Source organism: Pagrus major, chromosome 1 (genome assembly GCF_040436345.1).
Source record: "Pagrus major chromosome 1, Pma_NU_1.0".
NCBI lineage: Eukaryota > Metazoa > Chordata > Actinopteri > Spariformes > Sparidae > Pagrus > Pagrus major.
In genome coordinates, this window is record NC_133215.1 from 7,370,732 (window position 1) to 7,392,704 (window position 21,973).

Genomic DNA, 21,973 nt, shown 5'->3' on the forward strand with positions numbered 1-21,973 from the left:
CAGTCCGTACACTGTACATGAAGGTAAAAGGTCAGCAATTCACATTGGTACATGACTACGTGTGTGTGTGTGTGTGTGTGTGTGTGTGTGTGTGTGAGTGGTCCAGGAATAGCCGCACAGGGATGTCTCCTTCCTCTGTCTTCCCTGTGCAGGGGAGGAAGAATCTACCATGACCCCCGGCTTCCATGTTGACCCATCGAGCCGTGACCCTGAAATGAAACACGGAGCTTACTGGAAAACAGTTGCAGCCTACTTTCGAAATGTGAGCGGTACTAAATCTTTGAGATGTTGTAGATAAAACGTTGTACTAAAGGACTATTTGAATGCCACAAGAACTTCTGGAAAGTCTAATAATACCATCTTTTAGACACGCGAAGTATTGACGTTGTTATCCGGCCATCCGAGCGTGACGGCCGCAATTTGTTTTTTCCGACACCAGTCATTCCCTTTTGCGATTCAAATTCTGCCTGAGCGCAGTCACGAAACCAACATGATAAGAATCAGCTTGTCGTGATGTCTAGTTATTACATTAAGGACTAAGTGGAGCAGCAGTGGTGCGGGGAATCTCTATTTGCATATTCATCCTGTAATTCTCAGTGAAACAAGCTCTATTGTTGGTTGTCATGTTCACAAAGCATCATTCAAAGCAGAGCATCGTCACATGTCTTCAGCTCTGTCCACACGTGCCAGGGTATTTCTTAAGATTTGGGAAACTTCCCCCAGAGTGAGGAGATTCAGAAACTCTGTTTTCAGTGCTCTGGATGAGCATAAACAGAGATTTTTGGAAACAGTGACGCAGATACCAACGTTCTCCTCCTGATTGTGTCTGATCAGTGTATTAGTACATGTGAACTCGAAGTATGTGCTATGACATTGTGGAGTATTTGGGACTGTACCTATGGACGTATGGATGTTGACAGCTGCTGTGCAATGTGTGAAGAGCGGTCACGAAAAATCGCAACGTATAAAAATAGAAACTTAAAGTAATTAAGTAAGCAATGAGGAAGTAAAAGTAAAAAATCATCAATATTATTTTTTGTAACTAAGCAGCCAACCGCATACGATCTGCTTCCTGTTTACACTGGCAGGCGTACGTGAAGCGCTGGGAATGACATCATACCCGAGTTGCATGCGTTCCACTACAACAAGTCGGAAGACCGGTTCTGCCAAGTTAGAGATCATTATCGGTTGTTTACAGTACCAGTTGATTAACATTTCACAGTGTTTTGCTCGTATGAACACACAGCAACATATCCACGAGTAGAAGTCTGACAGAACTGTTTGTAAAACTGATTTAATGAGACACAAATGAGACAGAAGTGCCGATAAACTGTATATTACGCCGCTTTCACAGCTGTTAATTCGCCAAGCAGCCATCTTGGATTTTGAGGTCGGGGTTGGAAATCCGACTACAGGGGAAGCTCCTGTTGAAAATGAAAACTGGGATGGAGATTGATGGAGATTATTATGTTACAGGGCTCAAGCGCTCACCTGGACGGAGACGGTTTTTCAAAAATACCCATGAGCATGTGCACTAGGCCTTAAATGTGTCCAAAGCATATCCTTTGTTTCACAGAGTGGAAAAATGTTGCACACTTTGGCTCCCTATGCAGTTTTCTTTGGTTAGATAACGTTTGTGCCATAAGGAAGCCCTTGGTGAGCGTTACCCGTCTATGATATTCACATCTAACACTATCATGAGGTGTTCGAGGTTTGAAAAAGACAAATCAGCTGACCCCCGTCTGCACAACTCAAACAGCAGTGAAGTGAAGTCACCGAGTTTTTTTGTTTTTCTGTTTGCCAACCACCCCGCCCTTCAATCCAAACAATAATCCAGGCAGATTACAACAAACTCCAGTGTTTTTTTGGTAAACCACTTGCCCCAGCTCTGACTCATAACTTTAGCTAGTTGGAATTACTGATGATGTAATGCTCTTCATGCATTTTACATTAGAGGAAGTGAAACAAAAAAAAAAAAAAAATGCACTCTCAAATCTGATATCCACTGTGCCTTGAAAGTTCTTAATATTCTTTTTAATATCATAATCCAATAAAGAAAAATGTCTCCGGTGATGTCAGCGCTGCATTTATTGTGACCTCATCATATTGTAAAAGGTGCAATCCTCAACTCAAATGTAAACAGGAGGGTGACCTCACTACCTTTAAGTCTCCAACTGCTGCTTTCAAATAAAGTCTTAACAAGATGAAATAACGTAATCCGTTATTAATCCCATGGAGGGGGATTCAGGTGTTACAGCTAAGCAGCACAAGGACAGAAATAAGTACAAATAAATGAAGGAATTAAGAAAATAAATGATGATAAGCATATAAAATTAAAACAAGAATAGATTAAATAAAAACTATATAAGATATAACTCAAAATCAACTGAATCTCATTTTTTAAAAACGTTTTCTGCGGATGTAAAATGTTTGTTTGTTCATCACAGTCAGTAAATTATTAAGAAAAAAACATTTAATAATAATCTGTCTCATGGCTTCAGACTTCCCCTTTAAGAGCACCCATGGGCGCTCAGGTCTCCTTGCTCCTAATAAGGAGGTGGTAAACCCTGCCTTCAAGAGGAGAGGACAGGGGGCCCTGGCACACATTTAAGGACCAGAGTCAAGTCGGCAGCCACAGGAGAAGTGAGACTTCCGGTACAGAACTTTCAAAATAAAACTTTGAATTGCATGCCACATTGTCAAATATCATCTCCAGTACAGAAATATGAAGTGAAAATAATCAGAAAAGAGAAATAATCAGAGGAGCAGAAAGCGATGAATGAACGTTTCCTTTAGAGTTTTCCTTTTCCCCTCCGTAATACTTTTATTCAGAGCAGTCAGTCAGTCAGTCTCAAAATAATAAGATTTAGACAGCTTTATACTATCCTTCAAGTTATTTTTAATGCAGCATATCTTTAAAAAGAATTTAGGGTTTTTTTTTTTGCCTTTCACATACTTTTTCATTTCTATAAATCACTTAAAGTTATGTCATTTTAGTGTAACCAGTACTCTTGGTTCTCTTGACTTCACTAGTCTTAATTTGTAAATCAGATTTATTTACTTCTTTCGCTGCTTTCAGAGCAGAGATTGTGACATTTTCATGCAAATTCCAGTCTATCCTCTTATTTTGAAAGTAAAATCACCCAGTTTCCGATATGATCCGGCTACGATCCGTGTCGATTGACGTGTTAAACTTCAGGAGGGAGGCCCTGTCTCTATGTGGAAAAGCTGCTCACAGCTCAAGAGGCAACCAGAGAGGAGAAGCGCGAGGGGCGAGAACATCCTGATCCAGGAGCCTGTGAACACGGAGCAGAACCAGGAGAGAAAGAGTCAGACTGAGATATGCACAGGGAGGAGCTATTGACAATAGAGACGTTAAGATAAGACAGACAGGCTTTTTGCAGTCAGGTGAATCGCGCCGGGAGGAGAATAATCTGACTTTTGCAGCGGAGCGTCCAGAGAATTACGCACGAACGCGCCAGACCAAGGTGTACCAACTTTTACGCACGGACCTTTGGAGATGCGGAGCTTCACTCATGAGGAGAATGCTGCGTTATTCTCACATGTATCAGAGTTTTTGGAACAGGAGCTCGTAATCTGATCATTTTTGGACTGGAGTTCAGGTGGACGCATCGAGCACTTTGGCACATGTTGACGAATCATTTTTAAAAAATCACACGTTTGGAGACATTCTTGGGATCTCAGTGGGGGCTTACTGGGACTCTCTCTCAACGCTGCAGACTGATATCATAGGAACTGCGCGGCTGTAGCCTGACGTGCACCTCAACACTGTGCATTACGCACCTGTCCCACAGTACCCTTGACGTCTCTCCTCTTGTGTGAGTTTTTCAAACCAGCGGCATGGACACAGTCAGACGTCTAGCCTGCGCGTGAGTCACCGTGAGCACACACTTGGACAAGCGGCGCTTATAAGCAGTGACACATTTGAGGATATTTATCAGTGCGTGCCTCGCACCAGCAGCGGCCAGCACACGACGACGCTGGGACGAGGCTCGGTGCAGCCGGGGGATTGGACGCCGAGGTGCTAAATGTCCAGCCGGTCGCTTGCGGCTCCTCAGGCTGGGCGGCAACATGAGGTCCTGGGTCCTGCTGCTGCTGCTGGCTGCGCTCTCAGCGGCCCGTGTGCGGCTCGGAAGCGCTGAGGTAAGACCTGGGAATGTGCCGGTGAACATTATGACCTCTAGCCGGTGGAGGGGGGAGTAACACATGGATTTAAAATGCATGATTGACAGTCTATAAATGACAGATTTTTTAATGATGTAGTGGTTGATAAAAAAAAAAAAGTGGTGATCAAGGAGGCAAACTACCACCAAAAATAATTGCTCCACATTAAATTTTCATGTTCTTTTAAGTCTGTGTGATGGCAAATTCAGTTATTTTTGATTTGCAGCCTCACATATTTGTGTCTCCATGATGATAAGGTGCTTTGAGCCTCCACTACACCTCTGCTTAAGTTGGAAGGAAGATTTCAGTGAGGGGGAAACACACTGATAAAGCCTAAAAAGATCCTTATGTTCCACCATCAACTTAGCACCCAGATTCTCTTGAGTGTTGTTGTCTTAAATGTCTTTGCCTGGGGTCTCTTCAGAGGAAGCGGTGAAAGATTAATTCCCAAAGAACATAACAGGAAAACAGGAAAAAAGGTTGCAAGTTCACGTTGTGACTCAGATATGTCACATCGACGGTGACAGTCATGGGACGAACACGGCGATATCTCGACTGGTGAGAATTTCCTTTGCTTGCAAGGAGTCTTTGACAGAGATCATCCCCTGAGGTGCTTCTGTGGATGTTTTGTGTAACAGTTTAACCGCAGGGCAAAAAACAAGGAGCTGTAGTGTGCGTGTGTGTATGACAGCCTGTACATCTCCCTCTGTGACTCTGCAGCTCGTGTCATATGGAGGGATCTGTTTTATCTCTGCAGCTCCTTTTCATGTGTCACGACAGGGATTCTCCTGAAGTGTTTGCAAGGAAGAGTTTTACTGTCAGAGGGAGGCTGAGGGTGAGGCAGGGCAGCAGGAGTTAAGCTACAGTCTGAGGCTGGAGCCAAACATCCATCCATGAGCCCACCACTGAAATGATTTTCCCTCGAGATGTATTCTTTCAGTGCAGTTTGTGCTGTCAGTGTTTCCACCAGACACCTGTTTGGTCAGCAAACGGAAACTTTCAGGTGACCAAAGAGCGATTTGGAAACTCCATCTGAGCATCTTCTACATGGCTAAAATTGGTGGAAATGTTCAGCAGTTCAACACTTACCTGGGCTTTGCTACGTGCCAATGATCTTTATCTGGTTGAGCTTCTTATCGTGTCATGCCAACGAAACCTGCATTATTATCTTCTATAAACACTCAGAGATTGACACAAGGTGGTAAAGTGTCTGAAGAATCCTGCCGCCCTCATTCGGTCATGTCCCGTCTCCGTTAACTGTCGGTCATGTGGAGGAGCTGTCAGATGACCTCTAGCCTGTTGCAAAGCACATCAGTCTTCCCAAAACGTAAGGTCTGCTTAAAGGTTCAGCAACAAACACTACGTGATTAAGTATAGATACAGATTACTTTCAGCTCAAAGAAACAAACAGACTGTCGGTAAGAGATGGGATATGATCTGTGGATATGATCTACTTTGTCATTTGCAAATTTGAACATATGAGTGTTTGATGCTGTTGCTCTTGGCGTGAGGACAGACTCTTTCTAAAGCATCCTACCTGTTGTTCCTGTGAAGTGATGCCTTCACAGACGGGCAGAATCTGCGCTTTGTTGGAGTCTTTGGTCTTTTTAGCTTTGTCATACTACGAATGTATGAATCTAACATTATCTCTTCGTCAAAGGCGTCGCATCCTGAAACTGTTGGAACCAATGATTGGAGAACTCCTTGACATTCAGAAGATTACAGTTCACGCATTGCAAATATGATGCTTCAAACACTCAAGCTGCAGCAGGCAGAAGCTGAATTCTTTGCACGAGGACACTTAGGCGGAGTTAGACCTGTGATCCTGTCGTCTGCAGCATAATCACGGAAACTATTAGCGTGCCCGGCCTCATGTGCACGCTGTGGTAAACTGCAGCTGACATCTTTTGGACATGAGACATATTTTTAATAACGAAACAAACGCTGACCTGACATGTGACCCGAGCATGAGGCAGCATCAGGTCCGACTGACACTCTGTGACACTTTAATCCTCTTCTTGTCACAATGTTTAGTCCAGTGGTGGAAAAAATGGAGACATCTTTGACGTCTTAGTTCTGCCACATCTGTCTGTGGAAAAGACTTCAGTTTGCACAGTCACACACACACACACACACACACACACACACACACATGCGCACACACACACACACACACACACACACACAGATTACTCAGCAAAAATCACTACAGGTTCACTGAGGTTGACATAATAAGTACATCCAGACAACATTATCATAATTTATAAAATACCATTAACTGTGCAGCTGTTGTCCATGAACAATCCAATCAAGGCTCACTGCTTACACAATGCATTTACAAACACACACACGCACACACACACACACACACACACACTGAGGGGTTGCTACGGTTCATTTTTAAATCCATTTAAACAGAACTGGAGCTACAAACACACAACAGCGCTCACACATCAGGTCAGACCTCATTTCTTTCATCATCTGATGTTCAAATGAAAATTGTTTCATCAACACACGCTCACAGTGACACACACACACGCACACACACAGCTGATTGGTGGCTTTTGAACAGGTTGCTGTCTGACTATTGTCTCTGCGGGCGAGCTCTGATGATTTGCTGCTGCCCAGCTTGATCCATTTTACATAAGAACAACAACTAATCTGCCAGGGATTTCACGGACGCTGTGTGCCCTGTGTGTGCCGTGTGTGTATTCGCGTGTGCACACATCTGGGTGTATCTGCGTATGTGTTGGTGGACATATGTGCTTGTGTTTTAGTGTGCGCGTGTGCAGCGGGGGGGTTGTGCCTCTGTGCGTGCATGTGTGTCAGATAGAAAAAGCGCAGTGGCGCATAAGAGTATTTGTTTGTAAGCCCCGTGCGGTGCAGCATTAGAGGGAAAATCTAGTCAGAGAGTCCTGTGGACAGTTCGAAATAATGGAAATAACAATAATAAATGATAAAAGTAGTATGGATTTGTTATATATTTACCCAAAATTAAAATTACAGCTGGAATTTACAGAACTTCTGAGTTATTTGACACTTTCTGTGACAACAGATAACAGTAATAATAATATTCTGCTGGTAAAAAACAGAAAACATTGCAAATAGACAATAAATTTAGACCAACTTTAATTAAGCAGTAAGATGCTGCAGGCTAACTCAAGCACTTGGCCTGAGGCTGCTACTCAATAAAAACCCTTTTTTACTTTATAGCCGTTGAAGGCATGCGGCTAACGATATCAGCTAGCCTGGAATGCTAACTATTCACGCCAAATAGCTTGTGTTCATTGAGTTTTTTTGGCTCTTTTTGATATCGAATCAGTTCGAAAGATTGCTAAAGAGGACTGGAATTTAGTCCAGTTAAGAGGAAGTCTGAGACAGACAGTAGCTCACTGTTCTTCTCTGTTCTTGTTGGTTCTTGTAGGGCGACTTCTTGTGTTGTGTAAGGCTGCACAGAGCGATGGCCTTAACGCCAGGCAATCAGCTGACTGGGCTAAATCAATATGATATCATTATGAGTGATATGAGACTATAAATCATCTTACATCTTGGATGTCGTTATATATGTTATACGTTGTTATATGGAAGTGTTGCCTCTTCCTGGTTTTAAAGGCTGCATTCCAGGAAGGTGATTTTCTGAACTACTTGTTCTAATTAAAACCCGACTGATACCGATGCTGATACTGATATGAGGAAGTAAAACGTTTCGATAGTCATATGTCTGCCAACAGACACACATTTCTGGCAACTTAGCTGTGGTTATCAGACACTTTTATCTGCATAAAACATCTTTAAAAAGGAAGTTTTCATAATAGTGCATATCTGGCAACATATACGCTGACACCGACATATATGTAATATGCAAATATCAACCGATAATATCGCCAACCAATACATATCGGTCAGGCTCTACTTCTAATACTCGCCTTTACCCACGTAGTCATGATATCAAAAATCTAATTCTGTTAATATCTTGTCGCAATATCAATATCGAGGTATCGCATCAAAAATACTGTGATGATATTTGATTTTGTCGCCCAGTCCGAGCATTTATGAAGAGCAATTAATCAGTTAATTGGTTTTGTTTATAAAAAGGCAGAAAATGTGAGTGAGAAATGGCCATCATGATAACATAATCAGATTGCTGTTGTTTTGTTTGATCAACAGGCCAAAGATATTCATCTTACAATGATAAAGGTCAAAGAAAAGCAGCAGATCCTCACAACTCACAAGATGGAGTTTAAAATCTGCATGAAAATGTACTTTTATACTTATTCTGTAATCAAAAAAAACACCAACGAGTGAATATGCTTACTGTGGAAATTCATATTCTTGTCATAAACCTGCAGAAGCACCTGTGGAAGGTTTTTAGAGCCTCTCGGTAGCTTAATGACACACTGTGCAGAGAGGTTTACTACCCTGCTCCTCTTCCTCCTCCTCTGTGATTATCCTCATCTCGTCTCCTCTTTTCTCTCCTCCTCCCCTCCTGTCTGCTCCTCTCCTCTGTCGTCTTTCCATCCATCATCTGCACCCTCATCTCTGCAGCCGAGGGAGGGCGGGGAGTGTGTGTGTGTGTGTGTGTGTGTGTGTGTGTGTGAGAGGGAGAAAAGAAACAGAGTACCCATCGAGCTCTGCGATTCTATCAAGTTTATGCGACAGTATGTTGGCCATCTGCCACATCTCTGATAAAAGAAGACGTGTGTTGTGACAGCGCGTTGTGATTGTGAGTCACTCATCACACACTTGGATTCGCTGTGTTTGTGTGTGTTTACTTTGTCAGATCTTTGTCCCTTTTTGATAACATGTTTGTATATGTATGACTGTGTGTGTGTGTGTGTGTGTGTGTGTGTGTGTGTGTGTGTGTGTGTGTGTGTGTGTGTGTGTGTGTGCGTGCAGTCAGCTGGCCCCATAATTACATTCCACTACACTTCACCTTTCTCCTCAAACATTCCATACAATCTCTTTGCCTTCCAGGCTTTTTCTCCAAGGCCCCCATGCAGTGTGTGTTTTTGCAAGAGTGTGTCTGTGTGTGTGTGTGTGTGTGTGTGTGTGTGTGTGTGTGTGTGTGTGTGTGTGTGTGTGACCTGCTTGTAGATCATGACATCCTACCAGACAGTCCTCTCGACCCGAGAGCTTAGCAACGCACGCTCACGCGGTGTAAGATATGAAAAAATGCCAAACTTTCCGTAACAACGTCGAGCAGCAAAGGCATTCAAGAGGCTTCACGGACTGGAGAGTAAAAAAAAAACAACAAGAGAGGCCTATTTTTGTGTGTATGCGTGTGTGTGTTAGATGGCAAATGAGGAACTTGGCGTCAGAGCCATTCTGGGTAATTTAGCTCTTCTGCTCAAACCACTATTATTAGCTTGTTGTCCAATTCTTGGCCTTTTTTTAAACCAGCAGCTTGTTGTTTGTCCTTGTGAGAAACTATTTCCTGTCTGTTTATTCCACTCTCTAATTTCCATGTGTGTGTGTGTATTTGTACATGCATGTGTGTGTTGGTGATTAACACTGTGACTGTAATGATAGCTTGTTGCAGAGTGAAAACCGTGTGTGTGTGTGTGTGTGTGTGTGTGGCTCTCGGGACAAATTGGGCGGACAGCTAAGTGGTTAAGCATCTGTATGTGAACTGGAAAAGAGGGGGCGAGTGTGAGTGAGTGTGAGTGTGTGTGTGTGTTTGCTTAACTAGGTCAGCCAATGGCTCGTGAAAGTCATCCAGGTGTCCTGAGCCACCGCCGCCCACAAAGCAGACAGACAGAAAGAGACAGAGAGAGAGAGCAGGAGGGAGAAGGAGAAAGCTCAATGAAAAATGAACCGAGTGAGGGACAGAAAATGATGATACAAAGACAGTTTTCAAGTCACGAGATCATTTTAGATCTGATTGGTCCTCCAGCTGGTGTTAATCCTCGTTGGATAACAACCAAAATATGAACAAAAATCAAACGATACCTTTAGAAATATCATTATTTTCCGATTTTACGCCTTTTGAGGACGCATGTTGCATCTATTCGGTTTTGACTTGTTTAAATGCATGAACACTCCAAGAATGCATAAGTCGAACTCAACAAGAACTCAGTCAAGTCCACTTGTTGCATCCTCTTCTTCTGCAATAGTTTAATGGCACAATACTGGAGAATTGGCGCCACAAGCTCTTTATTTCGATGCGTTCAGCCCCCAATATCTGCGTAAAGGTAGTCGATCGAAATGCACAATAATTAGTATTTTCTTTTGTCTTTTTTTTTAAAATTCAGTTAAAGAATGCAACAAATTTGTAAGGAAACTAATAACTAATAACATCATGTAACACCTGCCCTGTAAATACTGTACTGTGATCTCTTCTTTCTCATGAGCAGCCTTTTAGTAGAATTTTTGGCAGACCTCATCATCGCTGTGCAACATTAACTTAACCCTACTTGTATTGCATGTCCTGTATAATCCTTCTTGTTTCTATCTTAATTTGACCTCTAAAGTAATAACATTAGTTCTAATAGGTGGCTACACAGAGATCAAGTGAGGTTACGCTGCAGTCCAACCCATTCAAGATAAACAGAAACTATGTTTTGTCTTATCAGAGCAGGGGTGCGTGTCGGAAGAAACCTGGTTTGTGTGTTGGAAGAATTGGATGAAAGTTGGCAGCAGGACTGTTTTTCTTGGGTTAACGTGGTCGAATGAATTACAAACAGATACCAAAGAACTGTAATAGATACAGAAAGCGCTCGGACTGCTGGTGCTCCTGATAGTTTTAATGATAAATCAGTGATTCAAGTTGGTAAGTCAGAATATATCAGTGATGTTTTTTCTGTCAAAACCAATGGGAGCTTCTACCATGTGGGGTCATTTTTCATTAATGAATATGGTCCCAGAATCCAATAAATCCTCTGACTGGCTGTTTCATCTCCATCTTTGGAGAGTGAGGGCTGCCTACATCATTAAAGAGCCCAGATGTTTGTACTGTAAACATGCTATATCCATCGTCATGAATTTTGTAGCATGATTGCAGTAAAAAAAGATGAACGTCTTCACTTTTCTCTCCTGGCATCTCAGAGCGTTGCCCAAAATATTTTTCCTCTCACATTCTTTACACTCCTTAATTTGTTTTGGCATCTTTCTGGCATGTGACTCTATCAAACGAGGCTCCGACTGCTCCAAGATAGTATCAGCTTACAGCCAACCAAAGCAAAATGTGACACAGAAGCCCGAGTAATCTGCCTTTGATCTCGCCAAAGAAACCACATGAGTCTGTCTCAAAAACAGCCACCCTGAATCCATAATGAATTCATGCCATGGTAGTCATTAAAAGTTTATTAAATAACGCATTCCTCTTCTTATCTCCGCCGATAATTAAAATCTCGCATAATCTTGTTGAGAAATAACAGATTTTGGAGCAAATCACAATAAATGCTGCCAGACAACTTTCTTTGAAATTCTCAGGTTCGCCACGAGATATTGATTTTCGTCTGATGTCTGGTGCTAAATGTTAAACTGAGAGAGACAGAGACAGAGAGGTGTAGAGAGAGAGAGAGAAAGGCTAATTTCCTGTGCTACGGCGGGAGCAACAGCGGTGTTTGTGGGTAAACAGACAGGGAGAGAGTGACAACAGCAGCAACAAACACCAATCAGCCATCGTTTCCTCTGCAGGAGGAAGTGAAACTGGAGCAAGTGTTGACTGGAGATGGGGGAATGAGATATTATACAGCAGCCCTCTTTCTCTGCATGTCTCTCAACTTTCTCTCTCTCTCTCTCACTCAAACGTTTTGATTTTTTTAAATGAAAACCAGATAAAAGGAAGAAAAAGCCTTGCAAAGATGTATAAAACTATCTTTGTCAGTTTGTAACTTTTGCATTTTTCCCTCCGCTGTTGCTCCATTTCTGTTCAAACCTACTAACTTTTTGGCATCATTGTGAATTGGAAGATACGTCACATGCGTCAGGGTGTGTCACGCAAATGAAAACAAAGCTGAGAGAGCACAAACATTTGACAGCTCATTAGACAGAATGACACAAGCCGCAGTGGCAGATGACAGCGCTATCTGTACCCCCAAATTTTGTGCTAAGGCTGCAATATAGGAGCCATAGGGTCAAAGATCAAGGTGCACAGTCATGACAAAGTAGTATGTCCCAACTTTGTACATACTGCATGCAACAGTATGCACTTTTAGTACTATTTATACTTTAGGCTATATGTTCAGTGACTGCCTCAGTATATATATATCAGTGTTCATGTTCATAACAATGTGAAAATATGATTTTATAAACTGAATTCCTCATTAAACAACAGACAGGCTTCAAAGGACATTGTACGTTGGTTAGATCCCATGCCTTGCTGGTCCGTCCTGATGTATTTGTAGTAGAAATTAAGATTTAATGGGGTCAGCCCCTACATTTAGACACAGCTACTGAATCTGTTCACTCTAATAACCCCCGAAACTTTACTGGCATACCTTACGATAACAGTTGTTTCCAGGGAAAGGGTAAAAATGCATGACAACTGTTTGTCTCCACAGGGTGATCCCCTTCCTCCGTCGCTGGTCGACCTGGTGAGGAACTCTCCCATCTCCTCTGTGGACGACTTGAAGCTGCTGCTGCAGCAGGAAACCAATGCAATAGGTACTAATGACCATCACACACACACACACACACACAGATACACACACTAATAACACAGGCGTGGAGGAGGTAAGTGTGTGGGTGTGTCTCCAGAGGCCTGAAGAGATCGGAATGCAGCGAGGGAGAGTATTGGAGTACATGCCAAGCACCATGTTAAGGCAATATTTACCCGAGACAGCAGCAGGGATGATGAACCAGCTTGATGAGAGCGAGAGAGAGAGACAGAGAGCAAGAGAGAGAGAGAGAGAGAGTAACTGTGACCTTGGTGTGTGTTGAGCAAACTGAAACACAGAGAAAAAAAACGTGCAGCACAAGGTCACTACATTGTTCTCCTGCTCCGAATTCCTCTCCAGATTTTGAAATATGGATGTGTGTGTTTGTGTTCGCCAGAGCGACACCACCCCCCCACCCCCCCCCCCCCCCCCACCCCCCCCCCCCCACGCCTCCACCTCGCCCAAACAAACACAAAGTCAGACACATGCGCATGCAGCTCGGTGGGTGATTAAAAAATTCATTAAAGTCATCTTTCTGAGGAACCCAGTCACACATACATATATTAATAGATGCCCCTTTGATCATTCCATAATGCATAAATAACACGGTGACATAACAGCGACCACAGAGAGGAACCAACAGAGGGAAGGATGCTCAGAAACAGGGCGCGAGGAAGTGACTCAGAGTGTATGTTTTTATCAAAAATAAACTTTTTTCTGAGTCCTGTGAGTGTTGGAGTTTTAGCAAGTTTGGGGATGAAAATGTCAGTAGGTCGATCCACCACTGTTTACACAACAATTTGATGGATTGCCATGATATTTGGTACAAGTATTCATTGTCCCCAGAGGATGAGTCCTACTGACCTCTAGTGAAACCATGACACACACGCTATGGTGCTCCCTTAACTTTGCATTTAGCATTCATTTCAAATCCTCAGATCAGGACCTTTAGGTATACCGCACATTCATGCACGTGTATGCACTTGTGCAGACACTATACTCATTTTCACCAGGATGGGGGACAATTCAATCAGCACTTACTTGCGTTGCCCGGCGCTTTTGGAAAGGCCTCCCTGAGCTCTTTGGAAAAGACTGACGTTATCTTTGGCATGACAGCTAACCGTTAGCATAGCCCATGACGCTTGCCTATGACTCATAGGCCAGCAACGACCTCAACAACAACGCCTTCATTGTTCGGCACACATACAGACAAATCTGAAATTGTGGTGAAAACTGGGACTCTAGGAAATTTGGGGGTTTTACAGATATTTGTCAGGATTCGGGCCACCCAGCTTGAAAACCAGGACAGTCCTGGTCAAACGAGGTCATCGTAATTTAGCACCATCATCTGATCGAAATTTTACTTTGCACTACTTAAGTTCACATCCAAATATCTGCAAAAATAATGACACTTTTTGTTCAGTGCTTTTTAAGGTATGTTAGATTGCTAACATGCTAAAATAAGACGGTGAACATGATAAACATTAGCTGCTTAGCATGGACATGTTAGCACTGTCATTGTGAACATGCTTGCATGTTGGATTTAGCATAAGTACAGCCTCACAGGAAGTGAAGAAAGCCTTGCAGAACCAGTATGTTGATTTCTTACTGGTCAGCTGGATTTACCAGAATAAAATGGGTCACATGCTAATAAATGAAAGAGGAAGAAGGGAGTCAGTCTCCCATAACATTTAGACACATTCACAGATAAAATTAGAAAGTAGCTCCTGAGAACAATACGAAACTGTTCTCTTTCTGCACCAGGAAGTTAATGAGGGCTAACAGGCAACCCAATAACACCTCATGCATCTGTGTGTTGCACATACACACACTCACGCACACACACACAGTGACCAAAAGCAATCTACACCAGGGATATAATTAGGACTTGGGGGCTACAGTATGAAATGACGACATATGTGAGAGTGCAAACACACACATGCACACTCACAGATCTGCACACGAGCTATATTTAACAACTCACATCTCTCCTCAACAGTGTTCTTGACAGCACGAGGACAAATTGCGGCAGAAAATAGCCTAATTGTTTTAGCGAGAGGAGGAAAAAATGGCTTCCTGTGTGCAGTGAACAATGAGTTTTGCTAAAAACTGCCCCTCAAAGCTTTGCATACTTTCCAGATTTCTTTCATCGCTTGTAAAAGTGCAGGCTCAGTGTTGCCTGGTTTTTAGATTAAAGTTGGAAAATATTAGGTTGTCTTCATTAACTCTGTTTTGTCTCATTCTCTTCCCTTCCAACCTCCCCTCCTCCCCCGTCTCTTTCTGTAGTAGAAGAAGAAGATGAGCATGATATTCTCACAAACCACACCCATGGCCGATATACTAGAAGTCTTGGTAAGTCTCCACTTCCGTTTGTGTCCCTTCCTGTCTTCATTTTATTCTATTTCGATCCATCTATTTTAACCATCTGTCTCTCAACACTCTCTTCCTCCTCTTCCCCCATCAGTAGAGGCGCAGCCGGCCCAGCAGGCGGCGTGTAAAGTTCGGACGGAGGTGATGGAGGTGACGAGGTCAATGCTGGATCGCCGCAATGCCAACTTCCTGTTATGGCCACCCTGTGTGGAGGTGCAGAGATGTTCGGGCTGCTGTAACACCAGGGTGCTGCAGTGTGTCCCCACTGTCACCTCCAGCAGATACCTGCAGGTACACAGCTGCCATGAAAGAATGACTTCATGATTTAAAAGAGGTTTTAGGTGATTTGCTGTACCAAAGATGAAATGCTGGTAACAGTTCCCATTGGTGGCTAAATCTGGAAGAGCTGTTCTTCTTCTTTTTCCCCTCTCCTCTCTGTGATGTTACATTCATGAGGTAAAGTACATTACCCCTCCAGCTCCAGTCAGCAGTCATCCATACAGTACAAAAACACCCTGACAATGGAGTGAAGATAAATCTCATTTTTAATCCCAAAAGTTTAAAAAGTAATCTGTGGGTGTTTATTCCTCCAGAAGGTCCGGCTCTGCAGCCGACGCTCTCCTCCAGAGCTGGCCGTCTCTGAGCAGCTGAGCTCTGTACTGTGATGCAACACAAAGTCTCAGACGCTTCAAAAAGCTCTGCATGACATTTCAATACTCTAACTTGCTTCAGGTTATGATTTACACGCTTGTGTAAACATTACAAGCTGATGTTGCTTTGGAAACAAGTAATTCTGCCTTAACTTCCTCAGAAATACAGTTAAAGTCTTGGCATGAAGCCACCAAATTTCCTGGAAATGACTTCAGTCAATCACGTTCATATGCTGCTTGTCGCAACTCGCCTCATTACAGCAACAGTATGTTCACTTAAGAGAAATAAAAACAATCTGATTAATGTGTTTGAGATCTTTCTGTTTGATTTCCATCATGTCTGGACCCCAGACTTCATTAAAGGCTTACGCTTCATGTGTGTCAGATTTGTGTGCTAACGTTTTGGTTCTTTCTGCCTCTTTTCCAGGTGATAAAGATCCAGTACATAAACAGGAAAGCACATTATGACAAAGCCATCATATCAGTGGAAGATCACGTCAGCTGCAGGTGCCAACCTCCCACATCGTCCTCATCCTCTCCGTCCTCCTCTTCCTCCTTGTCTGTTCCTGTCACTCGCTCCTCCGGCACGAGCAACCCCAACCCAGCTTCACCGCAGCAGCCTCCCCCATCCTCCCACCTTCCCCTGGCCGTCCCCCGACCCGTCCACCCCGCTCCACCAAAGACTCATGCTTCCAAGGCCGACCTGCATCGCCTCGACAACCTGAAGCACAACCAGCAGCGCTACCACACTGAGGAGCGTGAGCCGGTGGCGAGGCAGTGGCAGCAGGGCAGCTACACCCAGCTGGTGCACTGGACGCAGCCCAGGGTTCATCAGGCGCCCACACACGTGCAGCCAGGGGTGCACCAGCCGGTTGTCGGGGTGCTCGGGCCAGTCAGCAGCTGGCCATCTGAAGCGAGGGGGGAGCATAGCGTCATGGGAAGTGCACAGCAGGTGGGGCATGGGAGCGGGAATGATGGGAGCAAGGAGGAAAGCGGTGCGCACGTAGCAAGCAGCGGCGGGGAAGCGCATCATCCAGATCACATGCAGAGGCAGCAGCAGCTGTTACAGCATCAGCAAAGACAGCAGCAGTATCCGTATCATCATCAGCCACATTATCCACAGCAGTACAACCATGGAGCAGCGGAGGACCAAGAGCTGAGGACACAATATCGGCTCAACGCTCCCCAGTCAGACAGCGCCTCCCCGCCTAGCAGCCCGACCCAGCTGCCAACACTGGAACAAAACCCCACCCCTCCTCTGACCACCATTCAGAAAGACTCAGTGACCAGCCAAAAAAATACAGAGGTCACAAATCACAGACAGACTGAGACTGCAACAGCCAGTCAGAAAGAAGGGAACGAGAGGGAGGAAAGTGGGAATAGTGGGGACACGGCCGGGGCGGAGCTGGCCAATCAGGGGAAGGATAAAGACTCTAAACTGACCAGTGGGGATGGTCATTTAACACAGGAGGATAGAAGACAGAAAATTCTGGAGACGGTACAGAAAGAACTAGATCGAGAGACTCCTCTTCATCCTCATCCTCCTCAGCAAAGACCAAAACCAACCACATTTAAAACAGGTACTGCTCAGCTGTGTGAGAATGTGTGATAGTGTGGCTGAAAGTCGCATTGGTTGATTTTTCCAAATGTGTATTTCCTTTTATCTGCACGCAAGTTTTGAGAAGGGCAGTCCAGGACTTTAGTATTGCACTTTGACTCAGAAGCAGACATCTGACTCAAGTCATTACGTCTGTGTCTCAGGCAAGTCCTATGTCATTTTTTCTTGGGAAAGGCAAATCACTTCCCCAAGATACTGCAGTCCTATCTGCAGTAATCTTTATAAAAAGAAAAGATAAGGTCCAAAAACACTAGATCCTACATTTCCCATCATGCAAATCAATAACATATTTCAGTAGACACTACCTGACTTGTAAACCACATCTTTTAAACTCTGCGCTCCAAGCTTTCAACTCAGGTGTGCACTTAGCATTGTGTCAAACCCAATGTGATGCATTCATTGTCGTCTGAATAATTGGAAAAATTAGTTCTCGACTGGAAAAATTCAGGTGAAAGGACTCATCAAGTTGGAACAACAACAACAAAAATGTTTGTAGAGACTCGACAACTTAGAAAACTGTATTCAGTTTCATATAGCCATCCATTTCTGCTCTCATGTAATTTGTAATATGGTATTAGGCTGGAGCTGTCAGTTTCTGTCCACATAGATTGACCTAGATTAGTTAGAAAAGTAATTAATTAGCATTAACCAGGAAAACAAGTCAGGTAAAGTGATATAATTTGGGTTTTTTGTGGCACATACTGGTGCAGCAAGAATGCCGAACTTTGTAGCCAAATATAAAACTGTTTGTTTCCGCTTTACGACTTAAAAGCACATGAATGCAGCAAGGTTGACAGAAAGCCTTTCCAACATGGGTAATGCGACCATCTGAGGAGCATGTGGACGCAGGCTTCAATTACCCTGATGACATAACTGTGACATCATCAGGGTTATTTATGAGAGCTGCTTTAAGGGCCACATAACCCATTATACAAGAAGTCCTCCGAATGACAAGAAAACTCATCTATAAGAGTACAAATCGATGGAGTGGCCCTTTTAAGAAGGTAACAAGGAAGATGTCTTTGTTTACACTGACAGTGGACAACTGTTGCTCCAAGCTGTTGTGCGTGATACATCACTGCAGAATAGAGGACATGTATTACCATTGCTGTCCTTGTCAAATGTAATGGCAGACAAGTCTCTGTATTGGAGCATGTCTTGAAATATTAGCTTCTAATGTAAGAGAGAATCAGTGGGAGAGTTTCCCAGGCAGGAAGCAGCCCACTGCACATGTATGACTAAACAACACAGCCACATGTGTCCTGCTATTCTTCCTCGACCCCCCGAGAGCTCTGCTGTTCCCACTGCTTCATGACTTCATGCTTTGACTTGAACCTGCAGGCGGTCACACACTGTGTAACGCAGACTTCAAGGTTATCAGCCGCCCTTCAGAGTGCAGTTAGAGCCCCTACAGGAGCAACACACCCTGTGTTTATTCTCCACTGCTGCTATATATGGCCATGAAACCAAGATGAAACTGATGTTCAAGTGATTCATTTGTTACTTGGTTCCTTTTTTTATCTGCTCATATGCTATTATACGTTTTCTATTAGTTTTTTTCTCATCTGTGTTGGTTTATGATCTTCCAGGGACACAATCGAGTCCTCATACCTAAATGACAAAGACATGTTGCTTCTTCATGCAGTCCTAATGAACCTTTTGCTGATTTGCTTCCCAAGTTGGTAGACAAAGACACACCAGCATTACTTGTTTTCCAAAGTTTAGTAACATAAAGTACTCAGTAAAGGAAAAATTATAATCATATCAATGCACACAAATGTTGGAGAGTGCTACCTCAATATAAGTACAGGTTGGAAGAAAGATGGTTACACACTTGTAGCTACGTTGCAAGACAAAAATGTGCTAAGAAGTGTGCGACTGTCTTCCTTCACACACAATATCATTGATACATTTTTTTTTAGATTTCAGTATTCAGTAATGTCTTGGAGAGCTGTGTTGAAAGATCATAATTGGCTGTTTGGTGTCGACTTTTGTATTCACCGTGTCCTCTACCTTCTCTTGGTTGTCTTTCAGCCCTCTCCACTGTGGCCCCCATGTCACCCTCAGCCCGCCGGGCCCCGTTCCGACCAGCCTCGCCCCGCCGCAGGAGGAAGCACCGCAAACGCATCAGCAAATCAACCATCAGAGCCATGATCATGTAGAGCTGCAGGTGAGAGAAAGAGCCTGAGGGATGGAAGAGGGGTTGGGGTGGTAATACTGACCTAACGTGAGGAAGCATGGGGGCATAATGAGAGGGAAGAATGTCCATTAATATCTTTGGATTTCCTACCTGCTGAAGGAATATTACGTGAGTGAGATGATATGAATTTGCAAACATTTACCTTACAAGTTTTTTTATTTTCTCTGGAGTGTATTTGACTTAACAAAAACAAGGAGGTGAAATGAAAGGCTACAGTATTTGTCCTTAAATCATTCCATTTGGACGTTGTAATAACACATAGGATTTTCTCTTTCCCTGACAGGAAATGGTAAAGCAAACCAAAAGCTTTTGGCCGGACACGTTGCACCAAAGGAATATGGAGAGACACGAAACATGGGATTCTTCGATGTGGGGTGACGGATGCTGAGGTGATGGACACTGCTGCTGTTTCCATGAACAGCTTTAGAAAAAAAAAAAGTCACCCTCCCTGCTCCAGAGCTGCCGCAGAGTGTCCAGCTTCATGGATATAATAAAAGTGCAATCTTATGAACTCCTTGAAAGGGAGGATATTTGTCACACTAAACACTGGAATTCATTTGTATGAACCACATAATCCCATTAACATGGATCGATGGAGGCCTATGAGATGCCCAAAGCTTAGACCGGTGGTCTCTCCTTGCAGTTTGCAGCCATTGATTGGCTGCTTGAATACTTTTGACTTGACGACTGATTGGTCCACAAATGGAGAACTTGACTAGAAGTCGGACTAAGAAGTCATAATTGGGGGCTAAATGTGGAGCTCAAGATGAAACTGGAGATGTGGAGAACTGGATTTCTACACTGGGACGATAACTGGAAACTGGAGAGTGCAGCTCAGGCCTCAATGCCAAACATTGCTGTTGTCCTACAATGTCTGAATCTAACTTTATCTAACACTGGAGTAGCCATACACTGATCATACTACATTGACTAGAGAAGTGCTCTACCGTGTACTGTAGCTTAATGTACTGGAAAAATATCGATAACCTGCTCATTTTTGTACTACTGCCAGATCAAAATGGAATAACAACCAAATGCCTGCCTAGATAACATGCTATGAATATCCACATTAAAGCAAGTCTTAAAGACCTGGCTTTTAGAGATCGCTGTGAGCCAGTTATAGCCAACACTGTATGTATAAATGCTTCTAGAAAATGATTTCTGGGGGGGAAAAGAAAAACTTTATTTCTTAACTTATTTAAAAAAAAAAGGAGGATGTGAAGTCCTCCAGTTCTCAAGTGTAATTATTGTTGCCGACATGTTTCAGATTATAATTATTGGTTGTACAACTGTTCCTGTTATGAATGTTATTTTTAATAAAAAATAAAAATATTCAATGAATATACAGTTTGTTTGCAGCTGTCTACTTTCGGATTATGTGGGTGTGTGTGTGCATATCTGTGTGACTAAATGATGAATGGACTTGTAAATGCATGCATATGAGTACATGTGCATGTAAAGTGTGTGTGCATGTATGTTTCTGCTGCGTACACGCACTCATACAGTAGACCCCTCTCCTAATCTTTGCCCTACGACTGAACGTCCTGCAGCTCTGTCACGCAAACCAAGGCAGGGGTCAGCAGAAATGTCTGGTTGCTATAGGAACTCGCTGACGGACACGTCAACAGAGAAGTATCGTATGGTGAAAGAGAGACGAGGGAGGGGGGGGTGTCAGACCAGGAATGGACAGAAGATGAACGGCGGAGAGGGAGAGGGAGAATGAGGGGGTAAAGGCCCAGTTAGAGGTGGAGGGAGCCGAAACATCACAGCGGAGTGGGAAGGAGAAAAAGCAAGGACAGAAAAATGTATGTAAATAAGTTTTAATAAATGAATCGGTGAGTAGAGAGTGCAGGGCAGGCCTGTATGAAAGATAATTTAAGAAAGAGAGGCCGTTTAAATGCCATTCTGTTGTGTAACGGGGTTTCCCCTGCAAAGCTAATTCAGTCAGCGAATTCTCTTCTTTAAGAGTGATGACTCAGCGTGTACTTTACCAGGCCTCAAGGTACATAAACACACAAACACACACATGGAAACACACACACACACTTTAAGGCTGCCTGGATATTGCAAATCTGCCATGAAGATGGACCCGAAATATAAGTCACTGTCGTCGCCTATAAACCTCAAAGCTGCGACTTTGGTGAGATTCACGTGTTTCAGCTCAAAGAGATGGTAGAGATAGTTTGACTTGGAAAAATGTCACCGTTTTCAATACTGTAATTGTACCGTAACTATTTTTAAAGTATCACAAGTCATGCCAGAGGGTGTTGTTATGAGTCACAGTGACATAGATGGCACCAATAAACATCTTAATTGTGGAAGCTAACACAAAGTTGTACCAGAGGAAGAA

At 43.4% G+C, this 21,973-nt stretch overlaps 1 protein-coding gene across 3 annotated transcripts; it reads left to right on the top strand.

Annotated features, from left to right (window-relative positions):
• The first annotated feature begins 3,255 nt into the window (after positions 1-3,255).
• On the top strand, positions 3,256-20,970 carry LOC141005820 (uncharacterized). Of its 3 annotated transcripts, none has more exons than XM_073477876.1 (7): positions 3,256-4,164; positions 12,690-12,792; positions 15,075-15,137; positions 15,250-15,446; positions 16,233-17,385; positions 19,458-19,593; positions 19,907-20,970. In XM_073477876.1, the coding sequence occupies exons 1-6, from the start codon at positions 4,093-4,095 to the stop codon at positions 19,583-19,585; spliced, it is 1,716 nt and encodes a 571-aa protein (XP_073333977.1). In that variant the 5' UTR covers positions 3,256-4,092; the 3' UTR covers positions 19,586-19,593; positions 19,907-20,970. The 3 variants fall into 3 exon arrangements, with proteins under 3 accessions (XP_073333977.1, XP_073333962.1, XP_073333969.1); XM_073477861.1 differs by having other exon boundaries at positions 3,286-4,164; positions 15,072-15,137; XM_073477868.1 differs by having other exon boundaries at positions 3,286-4,164; positions 15,072-15,137; positions 15,253-15,446.
• The last annotated feature ends 1,003 nt before the right edge of the window (positions 20,971-21,973 follow it).

What these genes read in the sequence shown, in the direction of transcription:
- LOC141005820 (XM_073477861.1), top strand. Translation starts at nt 4,093, where the DNA reads ATGAGGTCCTGGGTCCTGCTGCTGCTGCTGGCTGCGCTCTCAGCGGCC. An exon ending in GCAGGAAACCAATGCAATAG is followed by an intron (nt 12,793 to 15,071) that starts GTACTAATGACC and finishes CTCTTTCTGTAG; the next exon opens with TAGAAGAAGAAGATGAGCAT. An exon ending in CCGATATACTAGAAGTCTTG is followed by an intron (nt 15,138 to 15,249) that starts GTAAGTCTCCAC and finishes TTCCCCCATCAG; the next exon opens with TAGAGGCGCAGCCGGCCCAG.